The 16,639-nt window shown below is 42.1% G+C and overlaps 1 protein-coding gene across 1 annotated transcript in view; it reads right to left on the reverse strand.

Annotated features, from left to right (window-relative positions):
• Positions 1–9,922, reverse strand: part of LOC142105736 (cytochrome P450 2C8-like) — a 65,975-nt gene extending 56,053 nt beyond the window's left edge. The window contains exons 1-2 of the mRNA XM_075189520.1: positions 9,761–9,922; positions 6,897–7,046 (exon numbers count right to left, since the gene is read on the reverse strand). Coding sequence (XP_075045621.1) covers positions 6,897–7,046; positions 9,761–9,890 — 280 coding nt within the window. The 5' untranslated portion in view covers positions 9,891–9,922. The remainder of the gene's footprint in view (positions 1–6,896; positions 7,047–9,760) is intronic.
• Positions 9,923–16,639: the final 6,717 nt, after the last annotated feature.

Below are 16,639 nucleotides of genomic sequence, written 5' to 3' on the forward strand. Positions count from 1 at the left end.
ACCCTGTGACGATTTTCACGGATCATAAGAACTTGTCATACCTACAGTCTGCCCAATGCTTGAATCCTCGTCAAGCAAGATGGTCTCTTTTCTTTTCCCGTTTCGAATTAATCATAACCTTCAAACCAGCTGCCAAGAACAAGAAAGCTGACGCTCTATCTCGAGCTTTTGTGACGTCCGCTGACGTTGAAGAGGTTCCCAACCATGCTATATTAGACCCCAAATGTATCTCGCTGGCTGCTTCTTCCACTAAAGTGCTACCATTTGGGAAGACCCTCGTGCCTCCTACTCTTAGGAGGAAAATCCTTTCGTGGTTCCATTCTTCTCGTTTTTCTGGACATGCTGGTGAACGCAAGACCTTTGAGATTCTCTCTCGAAGTTACTGGTGGCCCTCGATAAGGAGAGACGTCAAAGAGTTTGTTGCTTCTTGTGAATTGTGTTCTCAGTTTAAATCCTCCCGCAGAACTCCAGCGGGGTTGCTGCAACCACTACCCATTCCGTCCAAGCCCTGGACCCATATTAGTATGGACTTTGTTACTGATCTGCCACCTAGTAAAAATTGTAATACTATTTGGGTAGTGGTAGACAGATTTTCGAAGATGGCTCATTTTGTCCCTTTGTCTGGTTTGCTTTCCTCGTCTACTCTGGCTGAACATTTCGTTAAGGAAATCTTTCGTATTCATGGATGTCCGTCTGAGATTGTGTCAGATAGAGGAGTACAATTCGTTTCCAGATTCTGGCGGGCCCTTTGTAAAACCTTTGGCATACGATTAGCACTCTCATCTTCTTACCATCCGCAATCAAACGGACAAACTGAACGGGTCAATCAAGATCTCGAGACCTTTATAAGGATGTTCTCATCAGCCAATCAAGACAACTGGGTAGAATTGCTTCCTTGGGCTGAATTCGCTCATAACAACATGTACCATGAGTCATCGTCCAAAACTCCATTCTTTGTGGTTTACGGTCACCATCCGTCTTTTCCGGAATTTCCTGCCCTCCCTCCCACCCAAGTTCCTGCTGTAGAGACTGTTTGTCAGACCTTCAAAAATATTTGGTCTCAGGTCAAAACCTGTTTAAAGAAGACATCTGCCAAATATAAATCTTTCGCAGATAAGAAGAGGTGGGCTATTCCACCACTGAAAATTGGAGATCGTGTCTGGTTATCTACCAAAAATATTTGTTTGAAGGTCCCATCTATGAAATTCGCTCCCCGTTTTATTGGTCCATATAGGATCATTCAAGTGATAAATCCAGTTTGTTTCAAACTTCTACTTCCTAAGAACCTTCATATTTAAAATGCCTTCCATGTGTCCTTGCTCAAACCTCTCATCATCAACCGTTTCTCGGCTCCTCCTTCAGCACCTCAGCCAGTTCAAGTTCATCAGGAGGAAGATTTCGAGATTACTCATGTATTGGACGCAAAAATTTCGTGAGGAGTTCTCCGTTTCCTCGTTCATTGGAAGGGCTTTGGTCCTGAGGAGCGTTCATGGATCAAAGCTGAAGATCTCAACGCCCCAGCTCTTCTTAAGAAGTTTTATTCCAAAAATCCGGACAAGCCCGGTTCCAGGTGTTCTGTGCCCACCTTTAAAAGGGGGGGTACTGTCACTCACCAGACTGTGAGTGCTTCTTCCCGTGTGTTTAGGAACCGTGGCCGTCCACCATCCTGAGGGTCTGCGCATGCGCAGCCCTTTCAAAACCTTCAGTACCTGTCCCTTTACTTAATTGGCTGATCAGGCAACACTCCCTATTTAAAGCACCTGCTGTCCATACCTCGGGGCCTGATCTTGGAGTCTCATTCCCCATGAGCCTCTGAAGGTGTTCCTGTGTTTCCTCGTGTATTCAGCGCTGCTGATTCCTGTGGTTTCCAGACCACTTCTACTCCTGTGGTTTCCAGACCACTTCAACTCTCCTGTGTTTCATCGTGACTGTTAGCTGATTCCTATCCCCTGCCTCCGTGCACTACAGTCCTCAGACCACTTCAACTCTCCTGTGTTTCATCGTGACTGTTAGCTGATTCCTATCCGCTGCCTCCGTGCACTACAGTCCTCAGACCACTTCAACTCTCCTGTGTTTCATCGTGACTGTTAGCTGATTCCTATCCGCTGCCTCCGTGCACTACAGTCCTCAGACCACTTCAACTCTCCTGTGTTTCATCGTGACTGTTAGCTGATTCCTATCCGCTGCCTCCGTGCACTACAGTCCTCAGACCACTTCAACTCTCCTGTGTTTCATCGTGACTGTTAGCTGATTCCTATCCGCTGCCTCCGTGCACTACAGTCCTCAGACCACTTCAACTCACCTGTGTTTCATCGTGACTGTTAGCTGATTCCTATCCGCTGCCTCCGTGCACTATAGTCCTCAGACCACTTCAACTCACCTGTGTTTCATCGTGACTGTTAGCTGATTCCTATCCGCTGCCTCCGTGCACTACAGTCCTCAGACCACTTCAACTCACCTGTGTTTCATCGTGACTGTTAGCTGATTCCTATCCGCTGCCTCCGTGCACTACAGTCCTCAGACCACTTCAACTCTCCTGTGTTTCATTGTGACTGTTTGGCTGATTCCTATCCGCTGCCTCCGTGCGCTACAGTCTTCAGCTCATCTCAACACTCCTGTGTTTCCTCGAGACTGCTACAACTGATTCCTATCCGCTGCTCTCCGTGCTCAACAGTTCCAGCTCAGCTCTACTCTCCCGTGTTTCATCGTGGCTGCACCTGCTGGTTGCTATCCGCTACCTCCGTGTACCTGCAGAGTCCTGCTGGCTGCTACTCCTCAGTTCTACTCGTGTCTGCAGCAGCTGATCCGCTCTCCGTGCTTCTCAGTGTTCCTGCTGGTGTCTACTCGCCAGTCTGCATCGGATCTGCGCCTCACTGCTTTCATCTCGTCTAGACCATCGCTACTCTTCAGGGTCCTCCAGGAGTCCAGTTCTACATACTACTGCTTCCTGAGTATTTGTTCCCCTGCTGGTCTACCTACCTGTGCGCTGCACCTATTTGATTACCGCTTCACCCTCCAGGGACTTCGCATCCTGCCGGCCTCCAGCCGTTCAGGTATCTCTGCACTCCTGTCTGACAGCCTGCTCCTGAACCACGGTATGCATACTTCTCATTGACTGTGCTGGTGTATTGCATATCTTGCTGGACTGAGTTGTTCTCCTCTGGAGCTTACTATCCGCTGAGACTTTTGCCATCATTGACTGTGTTATCTTTTGCCCGGATAGTTTCTATGACTTTGTATTATTGCAGTGCTGTTCAGTCATTACTATATTGTGCATGTCATTGTGGATCAAGTTCAAGGTGCCCGTGTATCCTCTGTATTGCAGTCTCTCCCCGTGCTCCTCCTCACTCATATATTCAGTGGTACAACTTGCTAGAGGCAGACCACTGATTCCTGTTTCCTGTGTCACCTGTGCCAGTGTCCTCTCACATAGCAGTGGTACAACTTGCTAACGCAGACCACTGACTCCCCGGATACCTTCACCTGGATTCTATTCCTTCACCCAGACAGTGGTACAACTTGCTAAACGCAGACCGCTGACTCTAATCACCTCCTCGTTTCTGTTGGACATTCCTCCTCACTATAGCAGTGGTACAACTTGCTACCGCAGACCACTGACTACCCTCACGTGTCCTTTGTCCATTCAGTTCCTCGTGTATTTCTACATATATATTACCAGTGCTGCTAGTCATAGACTTTCCCGAGCATCTCTATCATCTGCTGTCTCCTGTTCCGTGATCACCCCGCTACCAGAGTACCATATTACCATCTATACTGCTCTGGTAAGCTTATCACCTGGTGATCCCTGGGTAAAGACTCCTAGTGCCCGTGACAGATGAGTAGAAAAGTTGTGAGGTTGAAGTTCGAAATGAATGGAACATTGGTTAAGAAAACCCCTACAGGTTTTCGTGTCTCCATCATACTTAGAGGGAGTGGGCAGGTGTAGCGTGGAAATGGTAGACACCTGGGATGGCACCGGGGAAGAAGAAGAAGGTACTGGAGGATCAACTGTAGCTGCTACATTTTGCGCAGGGATTCCTTGGGAGGCTAGAGCCTGACAACATTGGAATAACTGTTGCTGTCGAACATCTTGTTGTTCAATCCGAGTAACCAGGTACTGCAGCATCTCTTTAGCTGTTGGTTCCGATCCTGGGTCTGTCATGGCCTGATCTTACTGTCACGGGCACTAGGAGTTCTGCCCAGGATTCACCAGTTGATAATGCTTACCAGAGGGACGGGGTTTACACAGCGGTCCGCTGGGCAGTAGGGTGAATAGTAGGAACGTATCTAACAGCAGATGGAGAGAGAATGCCAATGGAATAGATGAGAGTCTGTGACTTGCAGCTATACTGGTAGGAGAGTCAGCGACTTGCAGCTGTACTGCTAGGAGAGTAGAGTGGACGTGAACAGGTGAAGGAAGGTAACGGGAGAGTCAGTGGTCTGCGGATAGCAAGTTGTACCACTGCTGTGAAGGGAAGACTTGTCCAGGTGCAGGTAGGTAGCGGGAGAGTCAGTGGTCTGCGTATAGCAAGTTGTACCACTGCTGTGAAGGGAAGACTTGTCCAGGTGTAGGTAGGTAGCGGGAGAGTCAGTGGTCTGCGTATAGCAAGTTGTACCACTGCTGTGATGAGGTGAGGACTTGTCCAGGTGCGGATAAGTGGAGGAGTGATAAGAGTCTATAACTGTATAAATACAATTGGAGAGCAGAGGAGCTAGTCCCAAACAGATATGCAGCGTCACAGCTAATAGTCTATAGCGGGTATGTATACCGCTGCTGAGTAGAGAGGCTTGTCCAAAGCGGATATGCAGGATAACAACTCATAGTCAATAACAAGTATGCATATCGCTGCTGAGTAGAGAAGCTTGTTCAAACAGATATGCAGCGTAACGGCTAATAGTCTATAGCGGGTATGGATACCGCTGCTAAGTAGAGAAGCTTGTCCAAAGCGGATATGCAGGATAACAGCTGATAGTCAATAACAAGTATGCATACCGCTGCTGAGTAGAGAAGCTTGTCCAACGAGGATATGCAGGCACAGCAGGAGAGCTGAGAGACTGTAGCGGGTATGGGAACCGCAGGTGAGCAGGGCAGGTAATCCAGCAGACAGCTGAAGACACGAGCAGGACACAGGAGTCAGTAGCGGGTATGAGAACCGCCGATGAGCAGAGCAGGTAATCCAGCAGACAGCTGAAGACACGAGCAGGACACAGGAGTCAGTAGCGGGTATGGGAACCGCCGATGAGCAGAGCAGGTAATCCAGCAGGAAACTGAAGATACGAGCAGGACACAGGAGACACCTTCAGAGACTCACAGGGAATGAGACTCAAGATCAGGCAACGATACAATGGCCACAGGTGCCTTAAATAGGGAGAGGTGATTGATCCACCAATTAGGTTAAAAGCAAGGTCATAAGAGTTCATGGATGCTGCGCATGCGCAGTCCATCAAGATGGCGGACGGCCGCGGCTCAGGACAGGCGCCGCCAGGAAGGATAGAGAACCACGCACCAGCGCAGAGGCACTCACGGTCCGGTGAGTGACACATCCCCAACATCAGACTTCGTCAGATTTCAAGTAATCCGAACTGCTCATCGTCATCTCAATTATATATATTATATTATCCTTTACACATACACAGTAGGCAGTACTCTATCTAAATGCTCTGATAGACTGACACCCAATCAATCAATCAACCAACTATTCTAGCTACAAAAATAAGCTGCATTAAAAATAATCACACCTATTATATTAAAATTCCCTATTTCACCCTGTCTAACGCTCTATTTTAGGAGCACAGCCTGCAAGCCACCTTCCTCCATATATGCTTTTCTAAAATGGCAGTTGAGAATGGCGGGAGGGCAATATATGTAGCAAAGTGGGAGAGTTTTGAATAAACATTTTTCCGGAAATTATATTTTGCCTCGTTTTCACATACGATTTTGGTGTGAAGAGTCAAGTCATGTTTTGGGCCTATTCAGAACCCCAAACCTTGGATCTTTCGGATTTCTCCAAATCCGAACCGCTCATCTCTAAACTTAAGTGCTTTAAGCAGTTTGCCCCTGTTTGCTGTCAATTACTATTCTGAATCATAGGATGTGTTTTTTTGACCACTTTAACACGTAAGTTGCACCAGCAGGGTCAACACTACCATTAGACAAGTCCAGCACAGCCAATGACATGGAGCAGCAGCAGCTTCTTCCCTGTAAATATGCCAGCTACAGCTCCTTCATGTCAGTGATAGGCTGGGAGTTTGGTTCTCGGCTATGATGCCACTCACCACATTGTCAACAAAAAATGTCTCCCTGCCTACTAAGAAGTGTGTGTGTTGGGGGGAGGGGTTTATGGAATCACATTAGTGGGTCACCATAACCTTTGTAAAACATGAGAGGAATCTGTTTATCTATAATGGAAGTCTGCATCAGATTATCACAAAAGAGAAGCACAAGACAAAATATAAAACTGTATTTATGCTTTTACTGGTACAAATTATGGGTGTGAGAATTTTTTGCAGTTCTTAAATTTGGGCATAGAGATTAGAGCTCTGCTATATAACTTGCTCTAGGTTTAGTATATTTGAATTATGGTTAAAAAATGACATTGTAATATTTTTATTCTTATCAATGATATATTAGGATTTCCTTTGTGCAACTTAAAACAGGAATTTTCTTATTTTAAAAAATCGGTCTTTTCTAAAAACCAGAGAGGCTACATAAGAACTCTTGAAGAGCCGCCGAATACAAACTACATTATTAGAAAGCCTAATGGTGGACCCCTGGCCCCGAATTGCCTAAGCTCAAAAGCTCTTTTCCTCTTTGTTACAATTGGCCCGGTGAGATGTATCAGAAATTGTTTAGTATTCAGTTCAAAATAAGAATGAATTTAAACAGAAATACCCACTGTTTGCTTTATGTAACTCTTCTACAAGAAACTGTGCCTCTTCTTGAATCCTCTCCTCAATGCTTTTCTTTCCCATACCAAAATTTCTCAACGTCATAAGTGAGAAGCGTCGTAGCTGCTTCCAGCGGTCCCCATTACTTGCAATAACTCCTAAATAAAGCAGTGTAATAAATAATATGAGTAAAAAAATACAAACAAAACTGGAGTAACATCTCAAAATCTGAAGATAATCATAAATCATCAAAGGGAGTATTTCAGCTAAATTCTGTCTAAAAAATTTTTGGTGGATTTCTGTCATTTCCATGCACACAACTAATGTGAAAAAATTATTATTCCATATGTAAATGTAAGATCATTTGTGGTAGTTTTTCAAGACATCTAAATGTTGTATACAGTTACATTTTTAGTAAAAGGCATTCAAAATCCAGAGCCTGATAACTCAACAAAGGTAGTTAGTGTCTTTCGATTACACACACTGCTCCAATTTACAAAACAAATGGTGCAATGTGAGTTAAGTAAGAACTTCTCCCACATGTTCACAGGGAGTCTTAAGATCTTGGGAAAAAAATAGTATATCATCCACAAAATAACAACACAAAATGATAGAACAGGCCTGTCCAACCTGCGGCCCTCCAGATGTTGTGAAACTACAAGCCCCAGCATGCTTTGCCAGTAGACAACCTGTTGATAGCTGGAAGGGCATGCTGGGACTTGTAGTTTCACAAACATCTGGAGGGCTGCAGGTTGGACAGGCCTGTGATAGAGGACATCTCAAAAATCTCATTAACAAAGTTTTGAAATACTGCATGTTTGGGCCAGTTCTCAAGATAATGACCTGAGTCTCCACAATACAGGCATCTTCTTTACAGCTCCTCGGGAGAGAGATAAAATTGACCCAGTTGATTGGACTCTTCTGGAGGTTTAACCGGAGTTTGGGACCAGGGCGCTAGCCCTAAGGCAGAAGATCGGGATTGTTTCATCTCCTGGGTCCGTTGCCTAAAACAGATGTCTACTTTGTTGTAAAGGTTGATGAGGTCATCACATATAGATGGGATTTCCCGGGAAGCCAATTCATCCTTACTACAATTAGATAATCCGTTCTGGGGACTCCTGAGTAGGGCCCTGAACTCCTTTGCTGTATGTCTGAACACCTGTCTGCCCTGCTATAGGCCCCCACCATTTTCGTCCCCGCTTCCAGCATGTCTCATGTGTACAAGGGATGCCCCGGGGCAACTGTGCTGTTTTACTGTGCTGTTTTGCAGCCTGCTGTAAAATGTGTTGCTTTATGTTTGTTCTTCAGTCTAATAAATAGTGTTTTACAGCATGGCTAGAACAGGTCATGGTCTCCATGTTAAAATCCTAGTGGAGCCAGAGGGTATAATATTATTAAATATAATTAAAAATTGGGCATGATCCAATATAATGATATCAATTTATATTAGTTTTATGTACCTGTGTCACCAAGGAGTCTGCTATTAACAAATAGTTGACCACGACCGATGGACAGTTGAGTAGAATGCTAAACCACCGTAGAATGCTAAACCCCACTAACAATCAAAATAGAATATAAAAAGAACAGCGCTGAAATGCAACCATTTTAATGCCATTAGGAATTTGCAGGGCTCTTGAGGAACTGGCTGTATCAAGAAATCTGTCCATGCCCTGGCATTTGACCTGGATAATAGAAAGTGAGGGTCAACTCTTGAAATTGACTATTTATGGGTAATGATAATTTTCTCCTAAAGGAAATGTGTATAATATGTCCCGTTGTAGCTAAAAGTGCAAGTATTTAAATTGGTTTCCCCTTAGGGCCTAATAGGTTACATTTATTTAATGTGTCGCAGCCTTGTGCATCAAATGGGCAAGATTGCAGTAATCTGTTATCTTTAAACAGGGTATTTCTCAGCAATAGTACATTGAACACTTTATATGATCACTGACATTAAGCATTCCCACAGACGACTAAAACAGTTTAAACAATGTTATAATAGAAAACTCAGAGAACAGTAAAATAAAGAGTGCGATGTCGAGGGTAAGCAACGCCTATCCGTTATGTCTTCCAAACGATCGGGAAAATGCACCCCTTCTCAGATCTGCTGCGGAATTAATGATGAATGTAGTAATATGCCAGCTGAAGTGTGTTGCTCAGCATTAATGGTATAGCACAATGTTGTTCCAGAATGTCTCCAAATAATATAGAATTCTTGAAAACACAGCTATTTTGCTATGTAGGGGGAAGTGAAAACATCTACGCCATCACTGTACTTAATGGTTATATATGGGGCAATAAGAAAATTGTACTGTGTGGGATATGACAGCTAGAGAATCAAGTCGACTGTAAAGTGTAGTAAGGGTTACTTATTTTCTCCAAACAACTGGGCTCCTTGCTGGGGAAGTAATGTTCAAAAAAGCCTCTGCAAGCATAGCCCCACAGTGGATTCCTAATCTTGGAAAGTGGATGTCACCCCAAAAATAACCTAGGTTCCAATTGGTTGTACCTGTGAAGTAGGCTGCTTAGTTATTCTGCTACACAAAGGAAAGCATAAACGTTTACTCCAACACTGTAGTGTATGGTTATGCAAGGAGAAGTGTGAAGATAATAATGTATTATATGTAGCAGTTATCGAATCAAGTCACATATAAAGTGTAGGAAGGATTATTTATCCTCTCCAAATGACTTGAGCGAGCTTCATTTTTAAAACGTGGCCATGCTTGACGCGCTGCCGACCAGAAGACAGGCCCTTTCTTTACAACAGGCTAATTTACATGTGGAAAAAATATATAAAACCTAAACACATAACATGGATTCTTTAAAAGTTACGTTTATGGAAACTATGTCCTCATTGTATGTGAAACGGACTTACCGTGACCTCCACCAGTCATTCTGTCCAGTAAAGGCATATATCCCCGATCTGCAAATTCATCTCCATTATCAATGAGAGCCTCTTTCACTGCTTCAAAGCTACAAAGCACCACAACTGGCTTCATTCCCATGTAAATGGTATATACTGGGCCATACTTTTCACCGTACTATAAAAAAAAATAATTCTGGTTTCTTAGTTGTTTGGCAAGAGTTTAGCATTTCCAAAGAAAAATATATTTAGTCTAATTAGAAAAAAAAAATACTGTATTATAAAACCAATTAAAACATTACAAATGGCACATAATTTGTCAATGGGAATAACTCATATTAATGTGTGACAAGCATGTTTGACCTGATTAGCTATAGTATCTATCTATCTATCTATCTATCTATCTATCTATCTATCTATAAATATATATATATATATATATATATATATATATATATATATATATATATATATATATATATAAACACATTCCAAAACTGAAATACTATGGTGGATATTTACTAAAGTACTACATGGTTTTTGGCACTTTGGTGAGTGGTTTGTAAAATGTGAGATTTAATAAAGGCTAAACTGCACAACAAAGCACATTATTTTATAGCCACCATCCCAATTATTATACATGAAAAATATACAAAGCGCTCCATGTATTCAGAGGCGTTTGACAAACTCAGTAGCAAATCGCCATTTAATAGTAAAAAAAAAGAAAAAAGATAGGCGGCTCTGAAAAGCTAGATATTCTTAAACCGCATTCTGTTTGAGCTATCTTGCATCTAATGTAAAAAAATAAATAAATCATTTTCTAAAAGGTCGGCGTACTCAACATTATGCCCAGTCATCTAGAAAGAGGGCAAAATATTATCGGGCTCTGCACCTACAATACGGGCCCAAAGCTGAATAGCACTGGGACCCTCCTGGTCCTGACTGTTGGATACCAGGGGAATACTGTAAGAATATAGTAGAAATTCTTTTGACACTACAAGTGCCAGCTTGCACCGACAGGCCATGACTGTTCTTGCATGCTTGTGCCAGTGCAAACGTGCACTTGTAGTGTTGAAGTCAAATAATTGGATGAAGTTGTTTAAATTACAAACATCGGTTGTTATAGTTTTCTGTGCGATTGCGATTAGTAATCAATGGCACACAAAGGTTAATTATGCAATCACTTTGGGAACAGAGTAAATACACTTACCTTCACACTTTTCAACTGGCATTCTTTTATTATTGATATAAAACGCTTAGAGATTTATTACACTATGGTAAAACTACATTAAAGCTATTTAGGGTTTAGGTCATAATAAATGTAATGTGTTTGGTCTAATATAAATCCACATGTCACCAGCAGGAATCCAATATCATTAGATAAGCGATCGCATATTGCGATCGCTAGTTATAATTAGTATGAGTTTGATATTGAAAAAATACTCTGTACCGAATATGTTAATAGGTTAGTTTAAACTGGATTTTTGGAGGTTCCCTGAGGCAAGGCACATACACAGCTGTTGTAGTGAGTTGCCCACACCTTTGGAGAAGCATCCTTTGAAGTGACCTATGATCTGAATTGTTCTGAACTATCCTAAACCTTGAACCAATGAAGAATGATCTTAGTGTTATCTTTGTGTACATTGTGACATAATCACTGTTTTTTTTACAACTCAAACTGAATATAACAAGCCACTGGACACAGTATCAGTCTCTCTCTTCATAGGCTTCAGGATTGATGACTGTTACTGGATCCAGTGTGCAGCGTAATGTATCGGTTATACTTTGTTATATTTTGCAATTAAATCTCTTTGCGCGTTGGAACCACATTGATTGCAGTGGACAATTTTTCATTTAAAGGAGAGGATTTTACAATAGTGCCACAAGAGGTTGCACTAAAAGTGTTTCCCCATCATAAATAACAAATTATTGGCCCAATGAAGTAAGGAATAATGACCTCATCTATAATAAGTAAAGAATGATGCTCTGTATCCATAGTAATGAAATACATATGCCCCAGTACATGGTAATGAAATAAGTATGCCCCATAATTAATAAGTAATTTTTGCCAACGGTTAAAAATAAAAAAAACTTTTCCCATAATAAATACCTACTATCTTCATTATTTCCTGGTCCAAGTTAATGTAATGTGTATATGTATGGAATAGACAGCTCCGGAGGACCACCCGATGTGAAAGGAATTAAACTGGCAAGGGCTGTCAGTGCATACTGGCACTTGTAGTTCCACTGGAGGCTCCACTCTCATTTTACTGTATTACCCTGTTACCCACGAGCTAAGGGTACCAGGAGTGGACATTGCTAATGGCAGCTACTTTTTAATGTGGGGCCAAACCTTTTTTTTGTGCTCCTCCTAGTGGACTGGGCCGATGCTGAGTAGCTTGCAGAAAATGGAAGGAGTAAAACCGTATGTTTTACATCTGGTTTCATCATGCAGTTTGGTCTGAACCACATGCTGTTTTGGTGATTGCAACACATCATTTGCGGATTTAGATTTCAGCCTACACCGTAGGATAACAAATCCTATGGTTTGGATCTGAAAAGTGCATTAGATGTGTAGGTTTGAATTGACAAAAAAACGCCCATTGGTAAATTTTCCCTTATAACACAAAATTATTTTCTATTGTATGGAGGGTTGTGAGGGGATTCATTATCATCTTGACCATCATTTTGCTCCCTTCACTACACAATCAACAAGAACATAAGTTAAATTAAAAAAAATGGTAAGTTTGGCTAGTTTTTCCAAGCACTCAGGTTTGCCTTTGGCATTGAGTTCTAATTTAGAAAGTTGCTGCACCAATTGTTACACTATAATTTATTCCTTCTAAATTGGGTTTAGCAACAACAACAGTTAAATCTAAAAGTAAAGAAATATGACATCCATAGGGTGAGTTTTAGGGCACAGAACAGGAGAACCAAATTAACCATAATTTGCTAAGACAAACTCCATGCAAATCAAAATTTTATCAATAAACCCTAGTAAAACCACAGGGTACAGATAACATGGGTTCCTGTTATTCACCAGCCACTCAACTTCAGTTCATTTTGAAACTTTTTAACATCTCGATGTCTTCATTATGTTTGTAGAAGCAATCCTTATTAGTACTTTTGGGTTTTATTGTTAGTGGGAATGCTGTATAAATAAACTGTTTGATTTGCATGTTAAAACAAAATATGCCACTCTGATTTCTTCTTCAGTGATACAGTTTTATTTTGTTTTTTAACATCAAGCGGTATAAAAAGACTTGGGGCTAGATTTACTAAACTGCGGGTTTGAAAAAGGTGGAGATGTTGCCTATAGCAACCAATCAGATTCTAGCTGTCATTTTGTAGAATGCACTAGATAAATGATAACTAGAATTGGATTGGTTGCTACAGGCAACATCTCCCACTTTTTTTCAAACCTGCAGTTTAGTAAATCTAGCCCCAAGTCTTATTATTGAAAGTTTTACATAGAGATGCTCACTGACCCCCGTGTTTTGGTTTTGGTATTGGTTTTGCCAAACCACCATTGTGTGTTTTGGTTTTGGTTTTGTTTGGTTTTGTTTTGCTATTTTGTTTAAAAATCAATGTTTTTGGGCATAAAATAACCAAATTTAGTGTTCCACCTGTTTCTTGGATAAGTAATGTAATTGTAAAGCTAATAAATTATCAAAAAAACAGTTTAATTCCTGGTAGGCATTCATTAATTCTACATACGAACCAGATTGTCTTCCTCTCCATCTATGCATATTGGCAATGCAGCCATCGTCTTTGGATGTATATTACACCCTACACTTATAGTTAAATATGTAAATAAATGGACAAAGACAGTTTCGTTTCTGTCTCTCTAGGCCCCCCTCCAATTGTAGAAAATAATCAAAAATTCAGCCGTTATAGACTGTACAATATTAATAGAAATGGACAAAGGCAGTTTGGTTTCTGTCTCTATAGGCCCCCCTCCACTTGTCGAAAATACCAATAAATTCAGCCGTTATAGACTGTACAATATTAATTGAAATGGACAAGGGCAGTTTGGTTTCTGTCTCTATAGGCCACCCTCCACTTGTAGAAAATACTCAAAAATTCAGCCGTTATAGACTGTACAATATTAATTGAAATGGACAAAGCCAGTTTGGGGTCAGTCTGTGTATGACACCCTACCCTTAATGAGAAATTGCCCAAACAGCAGCCTTTCAAGACGGTACGTGATATAGTAATGCCCAAAGTCCCTTTCCTCTTTGGGGGTAGATTGCACCCTACCCTTAAATAGAAAGTTTTAAAAAGATGTTATCGTCATCATCTTGAGCTTCATCCTCACCCTGTGTACGTCATTATCACAGACTATCAAGTCATCGCCGCTTGAATCCACCATTAGAGAACAGTCAGTGCTTGAATGTCTTTGATGGTAAAGGCCTCCCTCGTGGAAGATGTAGTTCATTTTTATAAACATCATTTTCTCCACATTTTTTGGAAGTAACCTTCTACGGCGATCACTGACTAGGTTCCCGGCTGTGCTGAACCCTCGTTCAGAGTATACACTGGAGGGTGGGCAGCTTAGGTATTGCAAAGCAAGTTTGTACATATGTTTCCAAATGACCTGCTTTTCTTCCCAGTAAGGAAAGGTACTGTCTGACATTTCTATATCAATTACCTCTTGAAAATAATCCTCCACCATCCTTTGCATGTTAATACTCATATTGGATGGAGTTATGTGCAAGGTCACAAATTTTTGGGAAAAATCCTTCAAACCAGCCCAGATGTTAAACTGTTCTGGTCTGCCCCTGGCATCTTCCCTGCTTCTTTTTTGAAAATTTAATTTTTTATGAGCAGCAACTGCTTGAGAAACTGAAGGACGACACGTCGTCAAGCCAAGGCCCAGTTCAGCAGACAACTTGCTGAGCAATAGCTCCTTGCAAAAGTTCACATCTCGTTCATTTTGAAGCAAAGACTCAATATAGGTCTTAAACCTTGGAACTAGCACAGTGGCCAAAACGTACTGATCCGAGTTCAAGATCTTAATAACTCGAGGATCATTGTGAAGTGAATTAATTACTTGATAAACAAGGCCAACATACTTTGCAGAATTGCTTGCTTTCATCTCTTCCTTCAGTTGCTCATGCTGCTTTTCCAATAGTCTAATTAAAGGAATGACTTGGCTCAAGCTAGCAGAATCTGCACTCACTTCACACGTCACAACTTCAAATGGTTTCAGCACCTTGCGCAGCACTGAAAGGATTCCCCACTGTGCAAGAGTGAAATACATCCCCCCTCCGTTCCCAATGTCATGGCTTGTGCAATACGCTTGGATGGCTTTGCGCTGTTCCTCCATCCTCTGAAGCATGTACAGGGTGGAATTCCACCTAGTTAACACCTCTTGCTTAAGTTGGTGGCAGGGCAAGTTAAACTGTTCTTGGAGCTGCTGCAAACTCCTACATGCTGTGGCAGAATGCCTGAAATGGCCTGACATTTTACGGGCCACCAAAAGCATCTCCTGCACTTCACGGTTATATTGTAGGAAGCTCTGCACCACCAAGTTGAAGGTGTGAGCAAAACAGGGAATGTGATGGAATTCACCCAGCTGTAATGCTCGCACTATATTGTTGGCGTTATCAGAAATGACATAGCCTGGGTAGAGTCCAAGTGGTATAAGCCATACATCAATCACATCTCTTAGTTTGCGTAACAAATTGTCAGCTGTATGCCTGTTAGTGAAGCCGGTGATACAAAGAGTGGCCTGCCTGTGACAAATGTTATGTAGTGGTGTACATGCTGCCTCTGTTCCTGCTGGTGAAGGTGAATGATCAACCCAGTGGGCTGTCACAGTCATATAGTCTTTGGTTTGACCACTTCCACTTGTCCACATATCTGTGGTTAAGTGGACAGTGGGCAGAATGTAATTTTTCAGCGCAATTTCTACATTTGTACACACTTTTTGGTATAGTGGAATAGCTATACGGGAACAATGGTGTCGCGATGGAATTCTGTAATGCAGACACAAAACCTCAATTAACTATGAAAAACCAGCTGCGTTTATTGTGGAGATTGGACGCAGGTCTAACACTAACATGGTAGCCATGGCGTCTGTGATTCGCTTGGCGACTGGGTCACTGCTGTCATATTTGCTTCCTCTAGCAAATGATTGTTTCACAGTTAATTGTTGAAATGTAGGACTGCTCTTTTTCTTGGTCTTCCTCTGGGCTGACGATTCACCCCCAGCAGCAGCAACAGCAGCAGCAGTGGGACTAACACTTTCTTCAGAGGAATCAACTATAGTGCAGGAGTTATGCAGCCTTAATAAGTGGGATGCAGGGCTAACTCCGAGCGCTACTGAGGATATTGATGAGAATGGTGTTGTGGGTGTATTTTGTAGCCGTCGGGATGTCGGTGAGCAGAGGGTCCTAGCTGATGATGAAGTGCTTTTAATTTTTTGGGAAGAACTTTCAGCTTTTCCCAACACTTTGCCATGAACTCTCGTTAAATGGCGTAACATAGACGAGGTTCCAAGATGGTTAAGGTCCCTCCCTCGACTGACTGTGGCTTGACATACACTACAAATGGCTATACAATTGTTGCCTGGATTTGGGTAGAAATAATTCCACACATAAGAAGTGGATTTTTTGTTTTATGGCCAAGCATGACAATGGCCTTTTTCTTGTCACGTGCCAGAACTGCTGCCACTGGTGCAGGACTTACACAAACAACCTCATCCTCATCAACATCCTCATTAGCGCCCTCATCGCCTACACAAATCTCCCCCTCATCCTCTTCTAAATCCAAAGTGGCATCCTCAATTTGTGTATCACCGGCTACACTCAGCCTGTTCAAAAACACATCAGCAGAACTGCTGAAAGGGCCCTTCTTTATGGGTACACTAACAGAATGCTCACGATT

The sequence above is a fragment of the Mixophyes fleayi genome, chromosome 1, assembly GCF_038048845.1.
Source record: "Mixophyes fleayi isolate aMixFle1 chromosome 1, aMixFle1.hap1, whole genome shotgun sequence".
In the NCBI taxonomy this organism is placed as follows: Eukaryota; Metazoa; Chordata; class Amphibia; order Anura; family Limnodynastidae; genus Mixophyes; species Mixophyes fleayi.